Source organism: Alosa pseudoharengus, unplaced genomic scaffold (genome assembly GCF_046254945.1).
Source record: "Alosa pseudoharengus isolate Yale_2024_CS ecotype anadromous, Long Island Sound unplaced genomic scaffold, YU_APseudo_1.1 YU_APseudo_1.1_scf_12, whole genome shotgun sequence".
Taxonomy (NCBI): Eukaryota; Metazoa; Chordata; class Actinopteri; order Clupeiformes; family Clupeidae; genus Alosa; species Alosa pseudoharengus.
This window is the reverse complement of record NW_027468587.1, coordinates 34250332-34267663: the sequence shown is the minus strand read 5'-3', so window position 1 is coordinate 34267663 and position 17332 is coordinate 34250332. Positions and strand designations below refer to the sequence as shown.

Below are 17332 nucleotides of genomic sequence, written 5' to 3'. Positions count from 1 at the left end.
TCAAGGGCCGATTAGACCTCACTTGTCGGAAATGACATCAAGACAAGCGCACGGCCGTTCTGCCTCTCGACCTTATTCGAAGGAAGTGTGTCGTAGACAGGTCGGGTAGCTCCGTAGAAGAAAAGAAAAAAATAGAAAAAAAATCAGCGAAGAAAAACCCGTTTGGAATTTTAGATTTGGGAAGATTTGGACGAAGTTTCCGAACTGTCCCGACCCGAGGGATCCCCGGGGAGGGAAAAGGCGTCTTCAGCACCGGTAATAGTGTCTAATTTCTCACTTAATACTTATTTTGCTGTTAATTTATGCTGCAAGCGCCAGCCGTCTCTCCTCTCCGTCTCGTCTGCCGGAAGTCTGCGTGTGGCTGCTTCGCGCAGCATTGGGCTTTCGGCGTCGACAGTTTTTTTTCCCCCCTGCTTGCTCGTTTTTTTCATCCTCCGAGTTTTTTTTCCTTTTTTTATTTTCACAGAGACGATGAGTGGTAGAGAGGCTGACCCGCAGTATTGTTCACATGCTATTGGCTTTTATGTCACAACAATCGGCTGCAATTGTTGGATGCTAGCTAACATTGTACAAATGAAATATTAAGCTAGCTAGCTAACGTGTAATGTACAAGATTCGCGATTTTTGTCTAAACGTTTCCATATTTGCTTTCATATTATTTGTTAACTCGATGAAACCAATTCCCTATACCCCTTTCACAAAGAGTAAGACGAATAAACCAAAAACATATTGAATCCAGAATATGTTATTTTACACTAACCTCAAGATGGCTAAATAATAGTACGTTACATTGGCTAACACCTCTTAAAACAAGCTCTAACTGGAATGTAACGTTAGCTAATGCATTCAGTTTTTACCCATCATGAAATGTGTTATAGGTAATTAAGATGCTTTGCAAATTAACTTCAGTTTTGACAAGAACTTGGACATACGATATTAACTATTTGCTCTTGTGAGTCGAATCATTTTACCTCAGGGTTTCAAGGCATCAGACGCATATTGCAAACCACACCAATGACGTGACTGGATGCAGCTGTTGTCATATTATTTGTAATTGTTGCAAGTTTTGTTTGTAGTGTAAGTTTTCCCTTTAGAAGCACGCTCTAAACCATTTTTAGCCAGGATTCCAAATATGTTGAATCGCCACTGTAATTTTCTCTTCATCACATGACTCAAGACAACTCCTCCTACTGTTGATATATTTTCGAAGTTACACTACCGTCCACACCCCCAACATACCAAATCTGACACCTGCGAATTTCACAGTAAATAATTCGTGTTTTTTTTTTTAACCACTTATAATTTCCCCCCTTCATGCCTCCTCTGTAACCGCTTTTGAAGAACTTGCTTGACTGGTTTCTTTATGGAATTTTAGAGGTGGGCAAGGCAAGTGTTTCATCATTAGGCAAGTCTAGGTCTCCCAGTGTATGGTCATGGTTGATTGTTTGTGGATCTATAAGTGACTGTCTTATCTGTCATTTTCAGGAATGATGGAAGAGTCTCATTTTAACTCCTCCTACTTCTGGTCTCATGTTCCTACTGTACAAGGACAGGTAAAGAAATTAAACACTGCTGTATCAAAATCACTGATGTCATGAAATAAGCTTGCGCCTTATTATTACAGTGTAATAAGAGTTTAGGAATATCTTGATCAAGGTGTTGGAAGAATGATCTTGTCAACTGAGTAAAGAGGACTTGACTTTTACAATACAAATTCAGATCATTAGAAGAGCTCAGGCCCAGTAAAGAATGGAAACTGGGAGCTTTTTCAGATCAAGAAGAAGAGATCATTTTTAGAAAATCTTGGTGAAATAGGGGAGGGGAAGATATCCTTTCAGATAAAACAGAATTATTTGCAATGCATCAGAGGCTTTTACAGAAGTTGCTAAGTTTTTTTCTTTCTTTTAGCTTTTCTTCCAGCATAGTCAATTAAATGTTTTCATAGTACACATTATATCTCTGAGAAGTTCTTTTTTTTCTGTGATAATATGGGATCATATTAGATAGTATGTCTTTACATCTTTGAAATGTTACATAAAACCAAAGAAAATGTAGTTGAAGAAATGGTAGGCTATCACAGAATAGTGATATATGAAAGAATCATCATCTTGCCAAATTGTGATCGAGGACTCATGAATAAATCCAATAATGAGGTCACCTGTGACTCCCACTCCTATTAATAGCATTCTTACCCGCGTGCATGTGTCCCTCAGATTGAAAACGCCATGTTTCTGAACAAGATGAAGGAGCAGCTGGGGCCGGACAAGAACTCTCCATTCTCACACTCGGGCCCGCACTACCCCGCCGCTGTGCTCACCGTGCCTGGTGCTGTCACCATGGACGCAGTGGCGGGCGGGCGAGTGCCTAAACAGGAGGGTGGGGGAGGGGGGTCGTCTCACCTGCACCCGCCTCACACCTCTCAGAACATCACCGTGGTGCCCGTGCCCTCCTCGGGCATCATGACTGCAGGTGTGTGTGTGTGTGTGTGTATCTGTGGGATGAGGGCTTTCAGAACCTGCTTGCTCTCTCTTAGTAGTCTCATTACAATGACGATCAGTTGCCATTATCATCAACACATTACTGGGTCCTTTAACGGGGGGTGGGTGTCATGGCTTAAAACATTTTTTCCAAATAGACATGGATCATTAAAAGTATTTGAGTTTATGTACTTTATTTTAGAATAGGCAAGAAACCAGTCTTTCATCATTGTAACATAGCACAATTAAAAAGTGTTAAGAATTGTTCACACATTCAAGCCCCTTTCTTTTTTAAAATATTTGTCTGAGCTTCTGTTAAGCCTCCTAGTTTACATTATAAAAATTCTCAATTTTGTAACGGTACTTAACAATGATCCTAGTCAGATTGTTGGGTTCTTGAAATTGAGTGAATTTTGTCTGGAAAATCGTTGAGTTTGATGTTTAAGAAGGTGAGGGAACCCTTACATTGATGCAAAGATTTGGTAAATATTAAAATATGCTTGCCCAGAATGGTATGTTTTTTGGTATGATTTTTAGAGCACACCAGATCCTCTACCTCCCAGCACTATTTCATTTGTGTGTCCTCGCCCCCTCCCTTTTTATTCTCCTGGTGTCCACTCCCAAATTAATTCCCGTCCGTCTGTCTGTCCGTCCTCCTTCTGTCCACAGCGGGCTTCGTCATCACCACCCCACAGGGAACGCTCGTCTCCCCGGCCTCCTGCTCGCAGTCCTTCGTCTCGGGCCACCCCACCACCACCATGATCGTGTCCGCCCTCCACCCACCCAACTCGGGTAAGAGTGCCATCCAGCCCGCCTTTGACTGCTTGTGTAAATATGGTGTTGAGCCCACACAGTCATCTGTCAGTTTAAATTCCACCACGGGGGTTTTGGATTAGTTCTCAAACCATCAGCACAGCACACTCTATTAGAATGTCTTACAGAGAGCTGTAAAGGCAGAGACTTTATTTACTGTGTGGTGTTAGAATACCCTGGGTGCATTTCATGACAGGCAGTTAAATCACATAAACCCTCATATAGATGCACCTCATGCACAGAAGCGTGACTGCTTTTGACTCGCCAGCTTTACTTTGAGGCACTGGATGCTCTGTGCTGTGAGAGCCAGAGTAGCACTCTAAATACTGATGTGACGAGTATCGAGTATTGAGTTTTGAATGGTCAGAGAGTCAACCGACAAGTTTAACAGATCTGTAGGTTATGTAACCCCCCTCACGACTCCCATAGAAAAGAAAGATGTCAATCAAGCACCTCCCATCGTCATCCCGACGCCGGGGAAGCGAGGCAGGAAGAAGAAGTCTGAGATGCCACGCATGGGGCCCACTGCCACGGGCCACATGCTGCCCACAGGCAGCGAGGCGCTGATCTTAGCACACTTGGCGGCAGGTGGACAGGTGTGTTTCTATGAGTCCCCATTTTCAAAACATGTTTAGTCAGTATGTTAATAGTATTTAATACGTTTTTAATACCATAAAGAAGTAATTGTGTGTGTTCTGCAGCATCACCCATCTGACCCCTATGATCTATCAAATGAGGACGAGGAGCATGCGGTGAAGAATGGGACCAAGACGTACAGGTACAGCAACATGCGAGGGTCAAAATTCCCTCTGCCCCGCGCATCCCCATCCAAACCGTGCAGGTGGTCGAATGGCTGCACACCTGCACTCCACATGCCTGTATGCACAGGTTAGAGTAGGGAGAGACCCAGGGATGTCTAGAAGCTTCCGCGGCGCTCGGCTTCAGCGCACTGACACCGCTGCATTGCATGGCTGCATCCGTGGCAGAAGCAGACACAGGCAGGGGAACAACAACAACACTCGCTCTCACCTGCTTGCGCTTTCGTAGGGGTGCAGAGAGAGAATGAGTGTGGTTGTAGATGCACTTGGAAAGCTGTGTGTGTGATTGTGTGATTGTGTGTGTCTGCGCACGCACGCTTCTGACCATCGCTGCATGCGCAAGCCTTCCATCTCTCATGGCCCCATGAAACAGACCTTGCACTGCACTCACAGGAGGAGCACCCCAGCACCCCCCCCACCCCCCCACCCCCCCCCGGCCCCCTCCTCTCTCCTCTCTTCCTCCACCTGTCTCACTCGCTTAATCACTCTTTCTCACAAACGTTGTGCTGGCGCTGGTGTGATCTTCGCCCCTCTTCCTCTCGGCTGCTTCTCCCTCCACACAGCGTCTGCCATGTTTGTCCTGCTGCCGCTGCCTTGTTTTCACAGATCTCACCTCCTCTCTCTCTTTTCTCTCTGTGCCTTGTCATCCACACCTCCCTGACCTTTTCTTCTGTCGCCTTTGTTATGCTGCTCACTCAATCCCCTCAACGTCATTTCATCCTGTCTACTCCTCTTTTCTTTCTCCTATGTCTCCTCATAAATCTTTTTCTTCTCTTTTTTTTCCCCACTTTGTGTCCTCACTCCCTACTTCATTTTTTTTCTCTTCTTCACCCATCCCCCCCCCTTCCCTCCCCTCATTTTTTCCTTTTTCCTTTTCTTTCACTGTCTCCTTCATTCACACCCATCCGCCCTTCATTCCCTCCCTCCCTCCCTCCTGGTCTCTGTGTCTCTCTCGTCCGTAGGTGCCGGATGTGCGCGGTGACCTTCTTCAGTAAGTCAGACATGCAGATCCACGCAAAGTCTCACACAGAGGCCAAACCGCACAAGTGCCCCCACTGCTCCAAATCCTTCGCCAACTCCAGCTACCTGGCGCAGCACATCCGCATCCACAGCGGGGCCAAGCCCTACACCTGCTCCTACTGCCAGAAATCGTTCAGGCAGCTCAGCCACTTACAGCAGCACACACGGTACTGCCGGCTGCCCGTGAGACGGCCCCTCTCTCCTCTCTCCCCCGCCCAGAGCGGGCCTTACGTGTGGGTGCAGAATGGAGTGGAGTGGAGGAGTGGGTGGGAGGCTATGTGTGTGTGTGTGTGTGTGTGTGTGTGTGTGTGTGTGTGTGTGTGTGTGCGCTTTGGGGTGTGTGTGTGGGTGGGGGGGGGGGATGGAGAGGGATGGTGGATTAGAAGGCAGGGTTCCTCAAATCATTTTCAGGCTGTTGAGATTGTTCTCTACTGAATGTCTGATTCTCTGAATTGGTAAGAAAGAAAATTTATATTCAGATATCGGGTTTGAGGACTACTGCTTTAGATTTGTGGTGTTTGCTGTTTGTGGTGAGAGATATTGTGAGAGCGCTGTGTGTGTTTTTATGTGTGTGTGCGTTGCTGTGTATGAATAAATGCATTCAAAGCAGATGTAAAAAGAGGTGTACCGTGCAGAGAGAAGCAGAAGTAGGAGACTGTAGCTCAGATAAATGTGATCTGTGTGCGTCTGGGAGTGACGTGCGTCAGTCATGATCAGTATGATATGCATTTCAAGGTGCGCTTCGTTGCATGACCTTCATTTAAGATTTCCCTGAAATACACTCAAAATCATATCCAAAATTGGACTATTAAGCCGACAGTCCAAGGCGAGCCAATGAATTATAGTGAAATCAATTTAGGTCCTTTCTTGGAAGGCTGAAATTGTAGGGTAACCCTCAAGCTATGCACGCGTTCCCTTTTAGTTTAATACGTTTCTTGGCATGCATACTCAACTCTGTCTCAACTTTCACTGTCTTCCCCTGCTTTCTCTCAGCCATTCCATGTCATTTTAGGCAAGCTTTGTGTGTAAACATAGTCATCCCCATTATTGGTTTTAAATTAAGCTTTTGATTCCCTGGGTTTTATCTTGCCAAATTGTGACAGTGTTTGAGTCCTGGCAGATTGTCCTTCACTTCTGTGTCAGACATGAGAGGCGTCTAGAAATCCCCCACCCGTGGAAGAGGCCCTGGTGCAGCTGGAATCAGGCTTGTCCTTGAGTCTGTGTCGTAGCCAAACATCGGCAAACATCTGGCCATGACAGCTGCCAGTGCACTCCCCTCCCCTCATCTCACCTCTCCTCCTCTCTCTTCACCTCATCTCATCACTCCACTCAATTTCTCTCTCCTCTTCTTCCCCCAAATCCTCCCTCTGACTTATTTTACTTCCTGGGGATTTAGTAGTGGCTCCACAGTAGTGTTTCAGCATTGTTATATCCAAGTAAAGGGGGAAGAATCCTTTCCAGAGATGAGAGAGAGAGAGAGAGAGAGAGAGGGAAGAGGGGGAAAAACACAGAGCAGTGCAGACAGAAAACAGAGGCAGACAGAGGGGAGCGAGTGGGTGGTGTTGCCATGCCAACCATGCATTGTTGATGGGTTTTTGTCTCGGCATCTGCACTCCTCAAACATGATTCTCAGCGTGATAGAGTGGCATCCAATGACCTGCAATTACACTGCGTAAACATGGCACCTCTGGGCTGGGACGATGCCCGCGCTCCTGTTCTGATGTGTGTTTGCTGCCCTCTTGGGTTTCATTTTTGTCAGCACAGTTTTCTGGTTATATGAACAAATCACGTTCTCTCTTTTCTCTCTTTTCTCTCTCTTGCTCCTCGAAACCGCTGGCGCTCTCTGAAGAAATCACACCGAGTCCAAGCCACACAAGTGCCCCCACTGCACCAAGTCGTTTGCCAACACCAGCTACCTGGCCCAGCACATCCGCATCCACACGGGTGTGAAGCCGTACGCCTGTTCTTATTGCCAGAAGACCTTCAGACAGCTCAGCCACTTACAGCAGCACAACAGGTCATTACAGCAGCAGCCCGGCCGCCCTCCCCTTGGCGCAGTCCTCTTTTGTTTTGCTGTCGGACTCGTTTGTTATCCGTGTCCTGGAGACTCTGATCTCTCTCTCTCTCTCTCTCTCTCTCTCTCTCTCTCTCTCTCTCTCTCTCTCTCTCTGCTCTCCTCTCCTCAATGTGATTCAATGTGATCCCTCGTCCTCCACAAATCTACTCCTCCTTTGCAGTCTGTTCATTATGGGTGATAAATGATTCAGTGGCCGGAGGCTGACTGTGTGTGTGTGTGTGTGTGTGTGTGTGTGTGTGTGTGTGTGTGTGTGTGTGTGTGTGTGCTGTATAGGATCCACACAGGTGACCGGCCGTATAAGTGTGTGCATCCTGGTTGTGAGAAAGCCTTTACCCAGCTCTCGAATCTACAGGTGAGTGTGTGACTACATATATCATTCATCCTGTGACTGTTAAAGTACCCTTTTCCAAACCCACTTGAAGCTGTTTTATTGAAACCGTCATCACAATAATGACACTTGAGTGTCTTGGATGTATCAGTTAGTATTATTTTCATGATTGTGTATGCAATGTTAGAAGCCTTGTTACCTCACAAGTATCTTAGCTTTGGCCATGAATGATACACCCAATGGATCATCTTCGCCAAAACAAACTTCTCTTAAGTGCCTAGAGTGCTTCAGTCCCATATCATGTTTAATTCTTAATGAGTCTTTCTCTCTCTCTCATTCTCCTTCTCTCTCTCTCTCTCTATCTCTCTCTTTCTCTACCTCTCTCTCCTCTGCTTTCAGTCACATCGTCGGCAACATAACAAGGACAAGCCCTACAAGTGCCACAGCTGTAACCGTGGCTACACGGACGCCGCCAGCCTGGAGGTGCACCTGTCCACTCACACGGTCAAACACGCCAAGCTCTACTCCTGCGGTCTGTGCAACCGCACATACACATCGGTACGCATGCAAGCCCCCAACTGCTACTAACTAACACCATTATTACTATGCTTAAATGCATAGTTTCCAATAATTACTATGTTTTATTTATGTGGTTGTGTGATGTTTTGCACATTGCAAAGGCCTAGATGGGACATACATTTTCTTAAGTTAATTAAACAGTGCTGTTTAAATCTACTAATAGCTAATTTGGTTGTTTTAAGTTTATCTTTGTGTCTTTTGGCTGAACAGCTTGATTCTTTAATCATGTGTTTATTGAAGACTGCTTCTGAAGACTGCTTCTGAAACGCTCTCTGCTCTCTCCCTCTTCTGTCTGTTGTGTCTTCAGGAGACATACCTGATGAAACACATGCGCAAACACAGCCCAGATCCCCTAATGTCGGCGGCGGTGGTGGTCGCCCAACACGCCCAGTCCGGCGCCAACCAGAACCAGGGCCAGAACCCCAGTTCTTCTGCCGGGGGAGGAGCCCAGAACCGGGGTGACCGAGGCGACAACAGACCAGGCGGAGGCTCCGGTGGAGGCAGCGGCGGAGGTGGACGAGGAGGAGGAGGAGGTGGACAAGGCCAGGGACAGTCCCAGGGAGGCCACGGTACCCCAGGCAGCTACCCCCAGGTGGAGGGTGTCCCATGCCCCTTCGACCTGCACCAGTACAAGACTGTAGCAGCAGGGGACATTCAGTACAAGCCTGTCAGCGTGGCCAGCCTCGCCGCCCACAAAGACCTGTGCCTCACAGTGGCCACCTCCACCATCCAGGTGGAGCACCTCAACTCTTAGAGCAGGTGGAGGACGACTGAGACAGAAGGGGATGGAGCTAGACAGCACTAAAGCACTGGCAGAATGCCGAGGGTTTTGTTCGGTCTTATGGACAGTGTTTACTCATACAGATGTTCGGTAGGATACCTCTGGGAATGCCGTTGAGTTTTTTTTATTATTATTTTCAGAGGATTTGACATCTCAGCGGTGAACAGATGGAAGGGCTTTCCAACTTCTCTGACTCCACCCTAAAGATGACAAGCAGGCTGCCCTAGTTGTTGTTTCTACAGCTTTAATTCAAGTGAAGCTAAATCGAATTCTTGGTCAAAACGTAGGCCTGTAACAATGCAGATTTCTCCGATATAAATAATGATCTTATTTTATCTTATCTTATACACGCGAGGGCTCCTCAAGACTGGTCTGGTTATCTAGCAAGCAATATCAAAGTGACTTCAAGAGGTGCCTCAAAAAGGGATGGAGTCATAGGATTAGAACGCTCACACAGCTTTTTGTCACAACTTTGGAATTTTGTTGCAGTCTTGCCAGAGACCAGGCAGAGTGCAGTAGTCTTGGTGGCTGACATCTGAAGGGGTTTTCCATTTTCCACTGTTAGTATGCTCCTCTAAAGCAGATTAGGTACAATAACATTTGAGGATTTGAATCCCAATGCCTTTTAAAAATTCAGGACTTTGTCTATGCATCAAATTTTAACAATTGAAATCAAAAGGCAAAGACTGTGGAAATGAGCTTGGAATGGAATCTGGACAGTGATGGCAAGTGTGAATGAAACTCCAAAAAAGAAGAGAAGTTTCTTCCTTTTTGTCTACATTTTGTATGCTGAGGATCTTCCTTGAAAGGCTTCCCTTTCGATGGCAAAAGCCATATCAGTGCCGATACACTACTTATGCTCTCTGTGAAAGTAACTTTTCATACTTTACTACGGACTGTGCTAAATTTATATCTACCTTCAGTTTTATTATGGTTGTTGCATCACATTTTTGTAAGGTCCCTGTTATGCTTCATGTAAAGTATCCACATACTTTTTTTTTTTTCCATTTTAAAAAGGGATGTATGTCTGTTTATTTGTGTTGCTTTTTGGGGGGAGGGGAAAGTTTCTAAAGTATATATAAATATATATACATATATGTGTTTGTGTGAATGTGTGTGTGTGTGTGAAGGGAAAGTCACCATGTAACATGAACATGTTTAACATGTTTGGGAAAAGAAATCTGGACACCCTGTTAATCCCTTCTAACACAGCGGGGTTGGAATGTGATTTGCTGGTTGGTGCTGTATGTAATGCTCTAGTATTTAGTTGTCTCTTTTTAAAAAAAAAATGTATTCTTATTATCACTGTTATATTATTGCAAAGCGTACCTACTATTATATTGTACTTTATGCACCCAGCATAGTAGAATGACGAACCAGAGTGTTTACCCCATCAAAACAATAAAAGGATTCTCACTGTAATGGATGTTGCTCTTATATGGATTGCATTAAGCACAAATAACCTGTCTTACATTTTGCAATGCAATGCTCCATCAGCCTCTAGAACCATAACCAAGTATGTAAACTAATGTACACTTAAGGAAGGACGTAGTCAGAAAACGCATCTTAATGGATAAGGATGATGCATGCAAGTACAATTTCGTTAGCAATAAAAGTTCACAGACTACATAATTCACTGCTCCTAAGAGAATGTAGGCTGAGATCTGTGGAGGGAATACATTGATGGTTATGAAGAATAATTGGCTGCTGTTTTGTTTTATTAAGTTGGTTTCTAGTCCCAACCTCATAGTACGAGGATCCAGTGTGGACAGTTAATTATAGAACTATTGATTAATCCATTGAACTTCACTATGGGAATGTCAGTCACGTCCACTGTGAAAAGGTATCGGCTGTGCCTGAAGCAGGAGTATTTGTATGTCCACTGTAGAGTGTACCATCCAAGGGTCACATAGGGGCGTGTTCTCAAAATATTTCATTAAGTCTAGCTCTGTCAGGTGCAGTTTGTTTTAATACACGTTCATAAAACAAATAGGTCGATAAGACCGGCTAATATCACGTTGGTAGTGTTTATCAGCCTTCAAAACTTTGTTTATACTGGTACATTCCTCTTTGCGTGCAGACATGGCGTCAGTCAAAAGTGTGGGTAACGTTAGAAGTCGAGAAACTTCACGAATGTAAATACTGAGGAATCGACAGAAACGTTGTTCTCCCTGGCACACATTTATCGCTATCAACTGAACATAAAATGCCACGGAAAAAGCCTTTCAGTAATAAACAGAAGAAGAAGCAGCTCCAAGTACGGAGGGAGAGAAAAAGAGGTAAGTGGCCAACTTAGCCAGCTATCAAATAACGTTAACGTTAACGGCAAACCCCAAATTACGATTGGCTAACTACATTAGCTGTGGTGGGCAGTTGGCTAACGTTAAATGTGATGGGTTTTGTTATTCTTTATTACAGAAATAGCCGTTTCCCATTTTACATACTGCTAATAGCCTTAAAGAGGAATTGTTTGTTTTATTTCTCATAAAAACGGTATACCTTGTTTATGTGATGAATAGGGCGAAAGCACATACTTTCAAATTACTTGGTGACTAGCCAGAAACAGTTAACGTCAGCTAGATGCTAGCAATTTTACCAACGTGATAAACAACGAAGCTGCTATCGCTAACGCTAGCTAACGTGAATCGTTGAATATTGCTGCCATAATGGCGTTTCTTATCACTGACAGCTATATGGGTCCCACAAACTGTATACAGACGTCTTAGCATATTACATGTTAATGTTATTTTGTGATTGTAGTAGTTCATGGCTAGTTGACTGGGTAGGAGAGACGTGACGCGTAGTAGGCTACACTAACGGTAATGGCAGTCAACAACACCATGCTTTGCCCTGATCTGTTCTGTTGACAAACATCAAGCTTATTTGAATGATTGTCATAAGATGGATGTATTAAGCACGACATCCTACATTCATACATACAATGATGTTGACGTTACAGTGTTACTGCACTGTTGTTAGTATGCGGACCAGTACTGCGCAGTCTCAGCACTTAGCTAGTTATGTAACGTTGAGGCAAAGTCAAGTTAAATGAATGAAAGACGTATCTGGTGTTAATGGTAATGGTGAATAAGAATAAAAAATACGTTCCCATACAAAGGGGCACTTCTAGGCTACTCAGCTGATCACGAAGAGATGCTATGATCCTGACATGGAGTGTCACATAAGGATAAAATACAGACACTAAATGTGTGACAGTGGAACTGACCAACAACACAAGTGTCAAGGTATGCAAGTATGCACTGTTGACGTATGCAGATAATAAGGTTCACATAGCACCGAGAATGACCTACTGCTCCTGACTGAGCACGTCTCACTCTCACAATGTTTCTTTTTCTTTTTGCAGATTGTTTTCCTGCTTGATTTAATGTCCTACAAACCTGCCTCACAAATTCATTGTCTCGAGCATATTCAATCATGGGTGCCATGTTAGTTTTGGCACATGACATTGCCATGACATCTCTTTTCTCAACTCTCTCTGTAACAATTATGATGATTATCATGATGATTAACTATGTGCAAATGAACCCTCTAATGTGTTCAGGGGACACAGGCTCAGGGCCCAGCAGTCGGAATGCCAGTGCAGAGAGAGGAACCGAGCGCCAGTCGGACACGTCGGACAGTGAGACCACAGATGTGAGGCGCCTCAACCAGCAGCCCTCCGCCAGGGACTCCCGTTATGACCCTAACCGGTGAGAGCAAGGGGATTGTTTTATCAATAAATAACTGTACACAAATACTTTCTCTTTGGCTGTGTCAACAAAGGAATCTATTAAAATATTTGCTTAGCCTCTCTCTCTCTCTCTCTCTCTCTCTCTCTCTCTTTCTGTCCTCCACTCGTTGTTTTTTATTACCCCTTTTGCAAAAAAGTTGTGATTTCTTTCAGGATGATTAAAGGTAAATGCAGTGTAGACTGCCTGCTTCTACTGCCTACTATAGCAGATATGTTGTCTTCGGTTCTTATGTCTTCAGATTTCGATTGCACTTTGAGAAGGAGAGTCGCGAGGAGGTGGAGAGGCGGAAGAAGATAGCCATGGAGAAAATTCTGGAACCTGCAGCTGAACAGGAATTGGAAGTTGATATAAATGACATCTATCCTGAGGAAAGAGGTTGAAACTCAAATACCCTTCCCTCCAATATATTAATGTTTTGCTTCAATGGTATTATTTGCTAATACGCTGAGCCGTGCAGCATGACACAGATAGCAGATGCCAACCTTAATGTTGAGATTAAATAACTGGATTGATATGCCTGGTTTCACTCTGAATCCAATTTTCTATTCTGTAATGTTGCCCTTTTTAAATTGTCCCAGAACTATGTTATTTCCATTTCATTTTATATAGCTTTAGTGCAGCCAAATGTGCATTATGCAATTTGACACATTCCATTTCACTCTCTCTCATCCGTGTTGTTGAAAGGGCTGGACTTTCCACGGCGACCCTCCTGGAATTATGGGATGTCACGAGAGGAGCTGTTGCGGAAGGAGGAGCGGTCCTTCCGGGAGTACCTGGAGGCGCTTCACTCCCGAAACCCACTTGGCTCACTCAGCCACTTTGAGCACAACCTGGAGGTAATTTTGCCCCAGTGGCAACAACGGCTGTGGGTCTGATCATTCAATGATGGCGTCAAACGGGGCGTTTCGGGGGGGGAATCCCCTTGTGTGGAATTTCCCATCGGGAAGAAAAGAAATGCTGTTAATGATGTCATGATTCATTCCCTAAATATTTTAAACATGAGGTCTGTACTTCATCATCTAATGGAGGTCGTGTCCTCTGAGTCTCCCTTACGCTCCATTAATTTGATCTCTCCAGAGGCTAAACATTGCATTGATAATGAACTTAAATCATTAAGAGGTCACTGGGGTAAGGCGAGGGGCACACAAGGTTAAGGGGTCAAACACAGTCATGTAACTGTGTTGAAAAGGTTGGTGTCAGGCGAGTGGGTGGAAATGCTAAGGAATGCAAATCCATGAGTTTCAGTGTGTGCCCCAAAGCTCTGACACATAAAGAGTTGCAATGGCATGCTAACACTTGTACAGCTATCCCCAGACTCCTGCTGATAAACATCTTCATTATATCACCCTCCCACCTCAGTCATCTTCCTCCTCTCTGCACTGTGTTGGTGTGTCCCTGTGCAATGCCACCGGCTGTTTTTCAGCTTACCCCAAATGCTGTAAATCAGTGTTGTTATGATTATGGTATTTGGCAGTTGTGAACCTCAGGTGTGTTTTCAAGATGATATGTTGATATGTAGTCTTGGTCTCTGCTCCTGTTTCTTCCTATGTGTTAACTCTCATCTCCTTTTCTCTTGTCTCTTGCCTCCCTGTCTTTCCGGCCCTACCCTTATGCCCCAATCAACCCTCCATGCTCATAGACATGGAGACAGCTGTGGAGGGTCTTGGAGATGTCCGACATCATCTTACTTATTGTGGACATCAGGCACCCGGTGAGTAAATAGTTCTAAAATAGTTTCAAACTTATTGTATGATTTTAAACTATGATTTACATGAATTAATAACAATATGTCTTTTAACCCACCACTAGATGGTGACAGACTCCATGTAAATTTGCCCTTTGCTTTTGTCTCCTTGGCTCTTAGGTGTTACAGTTCCCCCCGACCTTCTACCACTACATCACTGCAGAGCTTCAGAAACGGGTGGTGCTGGTCCTGAACAAAGCAGACCTGTGCCCGCCGCCGCTGGTGCTGGCCTGGAAACACTACCTGCACACCCACTTCCCCCACCTGCACTGCGTCTGCTTCACCTCCCACCCAGGACAGCCCTACAGCACAGGTGGAGGAGCAGGACACGCCTGGCACCGTGGGCCACAGATCTGTTAACAGGCCTCCGTAGAGGCCCTAAGTAGCCAGAGAAAACAACTGGACAGTGGGGATAGAGAGAGAGTTGGTCTTCTTTGCTGTGTATCCTGTTAAGTCTGACTTCATGGGCCCAACAGCTTTTTCGTTCAAAAACGTTTACTAGCACTAGCGTTTAGTAGACAACTTCTCTAGGGGTGTCATGTTTTTATGTCGAAATCGATCGAAATGACATCTCAATCTCCAACTTCAAACTCAAAGGTAGAATCGACGATGTAGCTACACCCCCAATGTGACGTCCTGCATGTATGCCAAGACACAAAAACACACACACGTGCTGAACTGCGGCGACAACACTCCTCTAACTTTAGGCTGCAGCCAGTTAAAAAAAATACACATCAACCGGCCGAAATCAAAGCTCCTTTTGCAACTCTGAAATCCCCGGTGTGGAAGTATTTTGTCGTTCATTCACGTCAATTACGCTAACTTACTTATTTTAGCAAGTGAAAAGATGATCTAGGCCTAGTTACAGTCCAGAATTACTTTAAGGCATAAATTGCACAATGATAAGCAGGCCTACATATTCCATGAACACTAACCTTGGGTCTCTTCGGAGTGTGATGAACAATCAAATTATCATTCTGTGTTGTTTCATTTCACTATATTCACGTCTATGTTTATTGTTTGTTCTGTTTACAACCTCGTGGTTGGAATGGTTTCAAAATAAAAATCGGTTTCAAAATAAAAGCCCCCCCGAAACAACAGGATAGGAAAAGGCCGAAAAAAGTAAACAACATAAGGAATACATTAGTAGTAATATTAAAAAAAAAAAAAAACTAAAATTAAATCGAATCGAGGATTTGGAGCATCGTGACACCCCTTAACTTCTCTAACTTCTCTTCACCTTGTCACCATCACCTCTGTTTTAGTGAGGGTAAAAAAAATAACTTAAGGCTAACAGAGTAATTGGTGTAGCTGTGCAGCCAGATGACATAATCAAGGGTAATGTCCAGGTAATGTCTAGGTTGAGGGAGCAAGTGAGTGGTGGAATGACAATGTTGATACTCTGAATAGCAGGGAAAAAATAGTTTCTTTTACTGTCTATAGGGAAAACGAGCGGCTCTGGGAGCAGTTGGTTCAGGAAAAATAATTATCGCCACATTATTGCATCGCGACTTAACAACCGGATAGGAAAGGTGAAGGAAGAACATAGTGTTAGCACATTAAACATCAAAGTTAGGGAGAAACAGAATTATAATTTGCCCTAGATACATTCAGACTGTGAAGATAAAAGTATGTAAGGAGAAACATAAACGGACTGCATGACATGAGTTTGTGTTTGTGGTCAGTTCTTCAGAAGAGGAGGATGAAACGGAAAGGACACTGGAACCGGGCTGGAGGACCCATCCACATCATGAAGGCCTGTCAGGAGATCACTGCAGGAAGAGGTGAGTAGTTCAACTCCAGGCTGAGACTGAGGACTGAAGGAGTCCTCGAGTCCAACACGTAGAAGCAGAGAATGTGCATTACTGGATGCAGTTTAGTCTAAGGTTAACCCTGTTAACCCAAATAAGAGATTTGTTTAGAAACTATTACTGAAAGCCTGAAATGGTCCTGATTTGTCTGGTTGGTCCATTGAACAGGGCATCATCATTTTTTGTGCTCTCCTCTTCTTGAGAGTTGAGTGAGTGGGTGGATAAACCCCAGAAAGTTCTGCTGTCATATCAATAAACAAGTTGTGCTAATTAGGATTGGCTGGCTTAGTGAATCGTTTTCCACCTCTGTGAGTGAGTTAAGCTACAACAGAAAAAGTCCATGTTCAAAGTGTTTGCCTGTCTGGAGTGTTCATATCTTAGGTGCATCTTCTCTGGATGCCATCATTTCAAAGATCCTCTTAACTGAAATCAGAGATTTGTTTGGAGACTGGAGTCTTTGAGGAGTCCTTGAATGAGTTGTTGAGTCTAGCGCATAGAAGCAGTGAATGTGCATTACTCGCTAAAGTTTAGTTTAATGGATATGAAGTGTTTGAGATTGTCGTGGTAGATGATTCACGACTGCTGATTGTATTGATTGTATTGTTTGAAATCAACGATTCATGAATGAACTGCTGTTTTTTTTTTTAAGATTAAAGTGATGTTTGTTAAGAAGACACTAATGTTGTGGTTGATGTTGCAGTGGATCTGAGCAGCTGGGAGCAGAAGATTCAGAGGGACGCTGCTGCCATAGGCACCGACTGGGAACAGGCAGACGACGGGGTGGAGTCCGTGCTGGTGGAACACCATAGCGACGTCGCCATGGAGATGAACAATCCTACTCATGAGCTGTATAAGGATGGAGTGCTCACTCTGGGCTGCGTAGGTAAGAGCCTCCTGTCCTCTCCCCACACCCCCATCCCCACCTGCACACCCAGCTGCATTCTTACCTTAGTTATGGGATGAGTCATCTCCGCGCTCTGGGTTCCTGATTTGATCTGATTAAGGTTGTGAAAGTCTGCCCTCCTTTGAAGTATGTTATGGAATGCCAGCTGATGGGAGATATACTGTCAAAAAGATCAGGATGTTTACTCCAGTTTACCACAGTTTAGTAGGTGGAGGTGGAGTCGGTGAT

The 17332-nt window shown here is 44.5% G+C and overlaps 2 protein-coding genes across 4 annotated transcripts in view; both read left to right on the top strand.

Moving 5' to 3' along the window:
• Positions 1-13: 13 nt before the first annotated feature.
• On the top strand, positions 14-10315 carry znf384b (zinc finger protein 384 b). Of its 3 annotated transcripts, none has more exons than XM_076280990.1 (11): positions 14-255; positions 1486-1553; positions 2214-2469; positions 3147-3269; positions 3690-3886; positions 3992-4068; positions 5071-5295; positions 6978-7145; positions 7479-7557; positions 7933-8091; positions 8420-10315. In XM_076280990.1, the coding sequence occupies exons 2-11, from the start codon at positions 1488-1490 to the stop codon at positions 8864-8866; spliced, it is 1797 nt and encodes a 598-aa protein (XP_076137105.1). In that variant the 5' UTR covers positions 14-255; positions 1486-1487; the 3' UTR covers positions 8867-10315. The 3 variants fall into 3 exon arrangements, with proteins under 3 accessions (XP_076137105.1, XP_076137106.1, XP_076137107.1); XM_076280991.1 differs by having other exon boundaries at positions 16-255; positions 3720-3886; XM_076280992.1 differs by lacking the exon at positions 5071-5295 and having other exon boundaries at positions 16-255.
• Positions 10316-10848: 533 nt separating this feature from the next.
• The window catches only part of gnl1 (guanine nucleotide binding protein-like 1), an 11773-nt gene continuing 5289 nt past the window's right edge, over positions 10849-17332 (top strand). The window contains exons 1-8 of the mRNA XM_076280989.1: positions 10849-11172; positions 12456-12603; positions 12884-13020; positions 13330-13481; positions 14285-14356; positions 14510-14702; positions 16075-16173; positions 16901-17083. Of these exons, the coding sequence (XP_076137104.1) occupies positions 11100-11172; positions 12456-12603; positions 12884-13020; positions 13330-13481; positions 14285-14356; positions 14510-14702; positions 16075-16173; positions 16901-17083 (1057 nt within the window). The 5' untranslated portion in view covers positions 10849-11099. The remainder of the gene's footprint in view (positions 11173-12455; positions 12604-12883; positions 13021-13329; positions 13482-14284; positions 14357-14509; positions 14703-16074; positions 16174-16900; positions 17084-17332) is intronic.

Bases quoted from the DNA above. Each gene is read 5' to 3' on its own strand.
- znf384b (XM_076280990.1), top strand. From the start codon at position 1,488: ATGATGGAAGAGTCTCATTTTAACTCCTCCTACTTCTGGTCTCATGTT. The intron at 2,470-3,146 runs GTGTGTGTGTGT...TTCTGTCCACAG, and splicing joins CTCGGGCATCATGACTGCAG to CGGGCTTCGTCATCACCACC. The intron at 7,146-7,478 runs GTCATTACAGCA...TGTGCTGTATAG, and splicing joins CACTTACAGCAGCACAACAG to GATCCACACAGGTGACCGGC.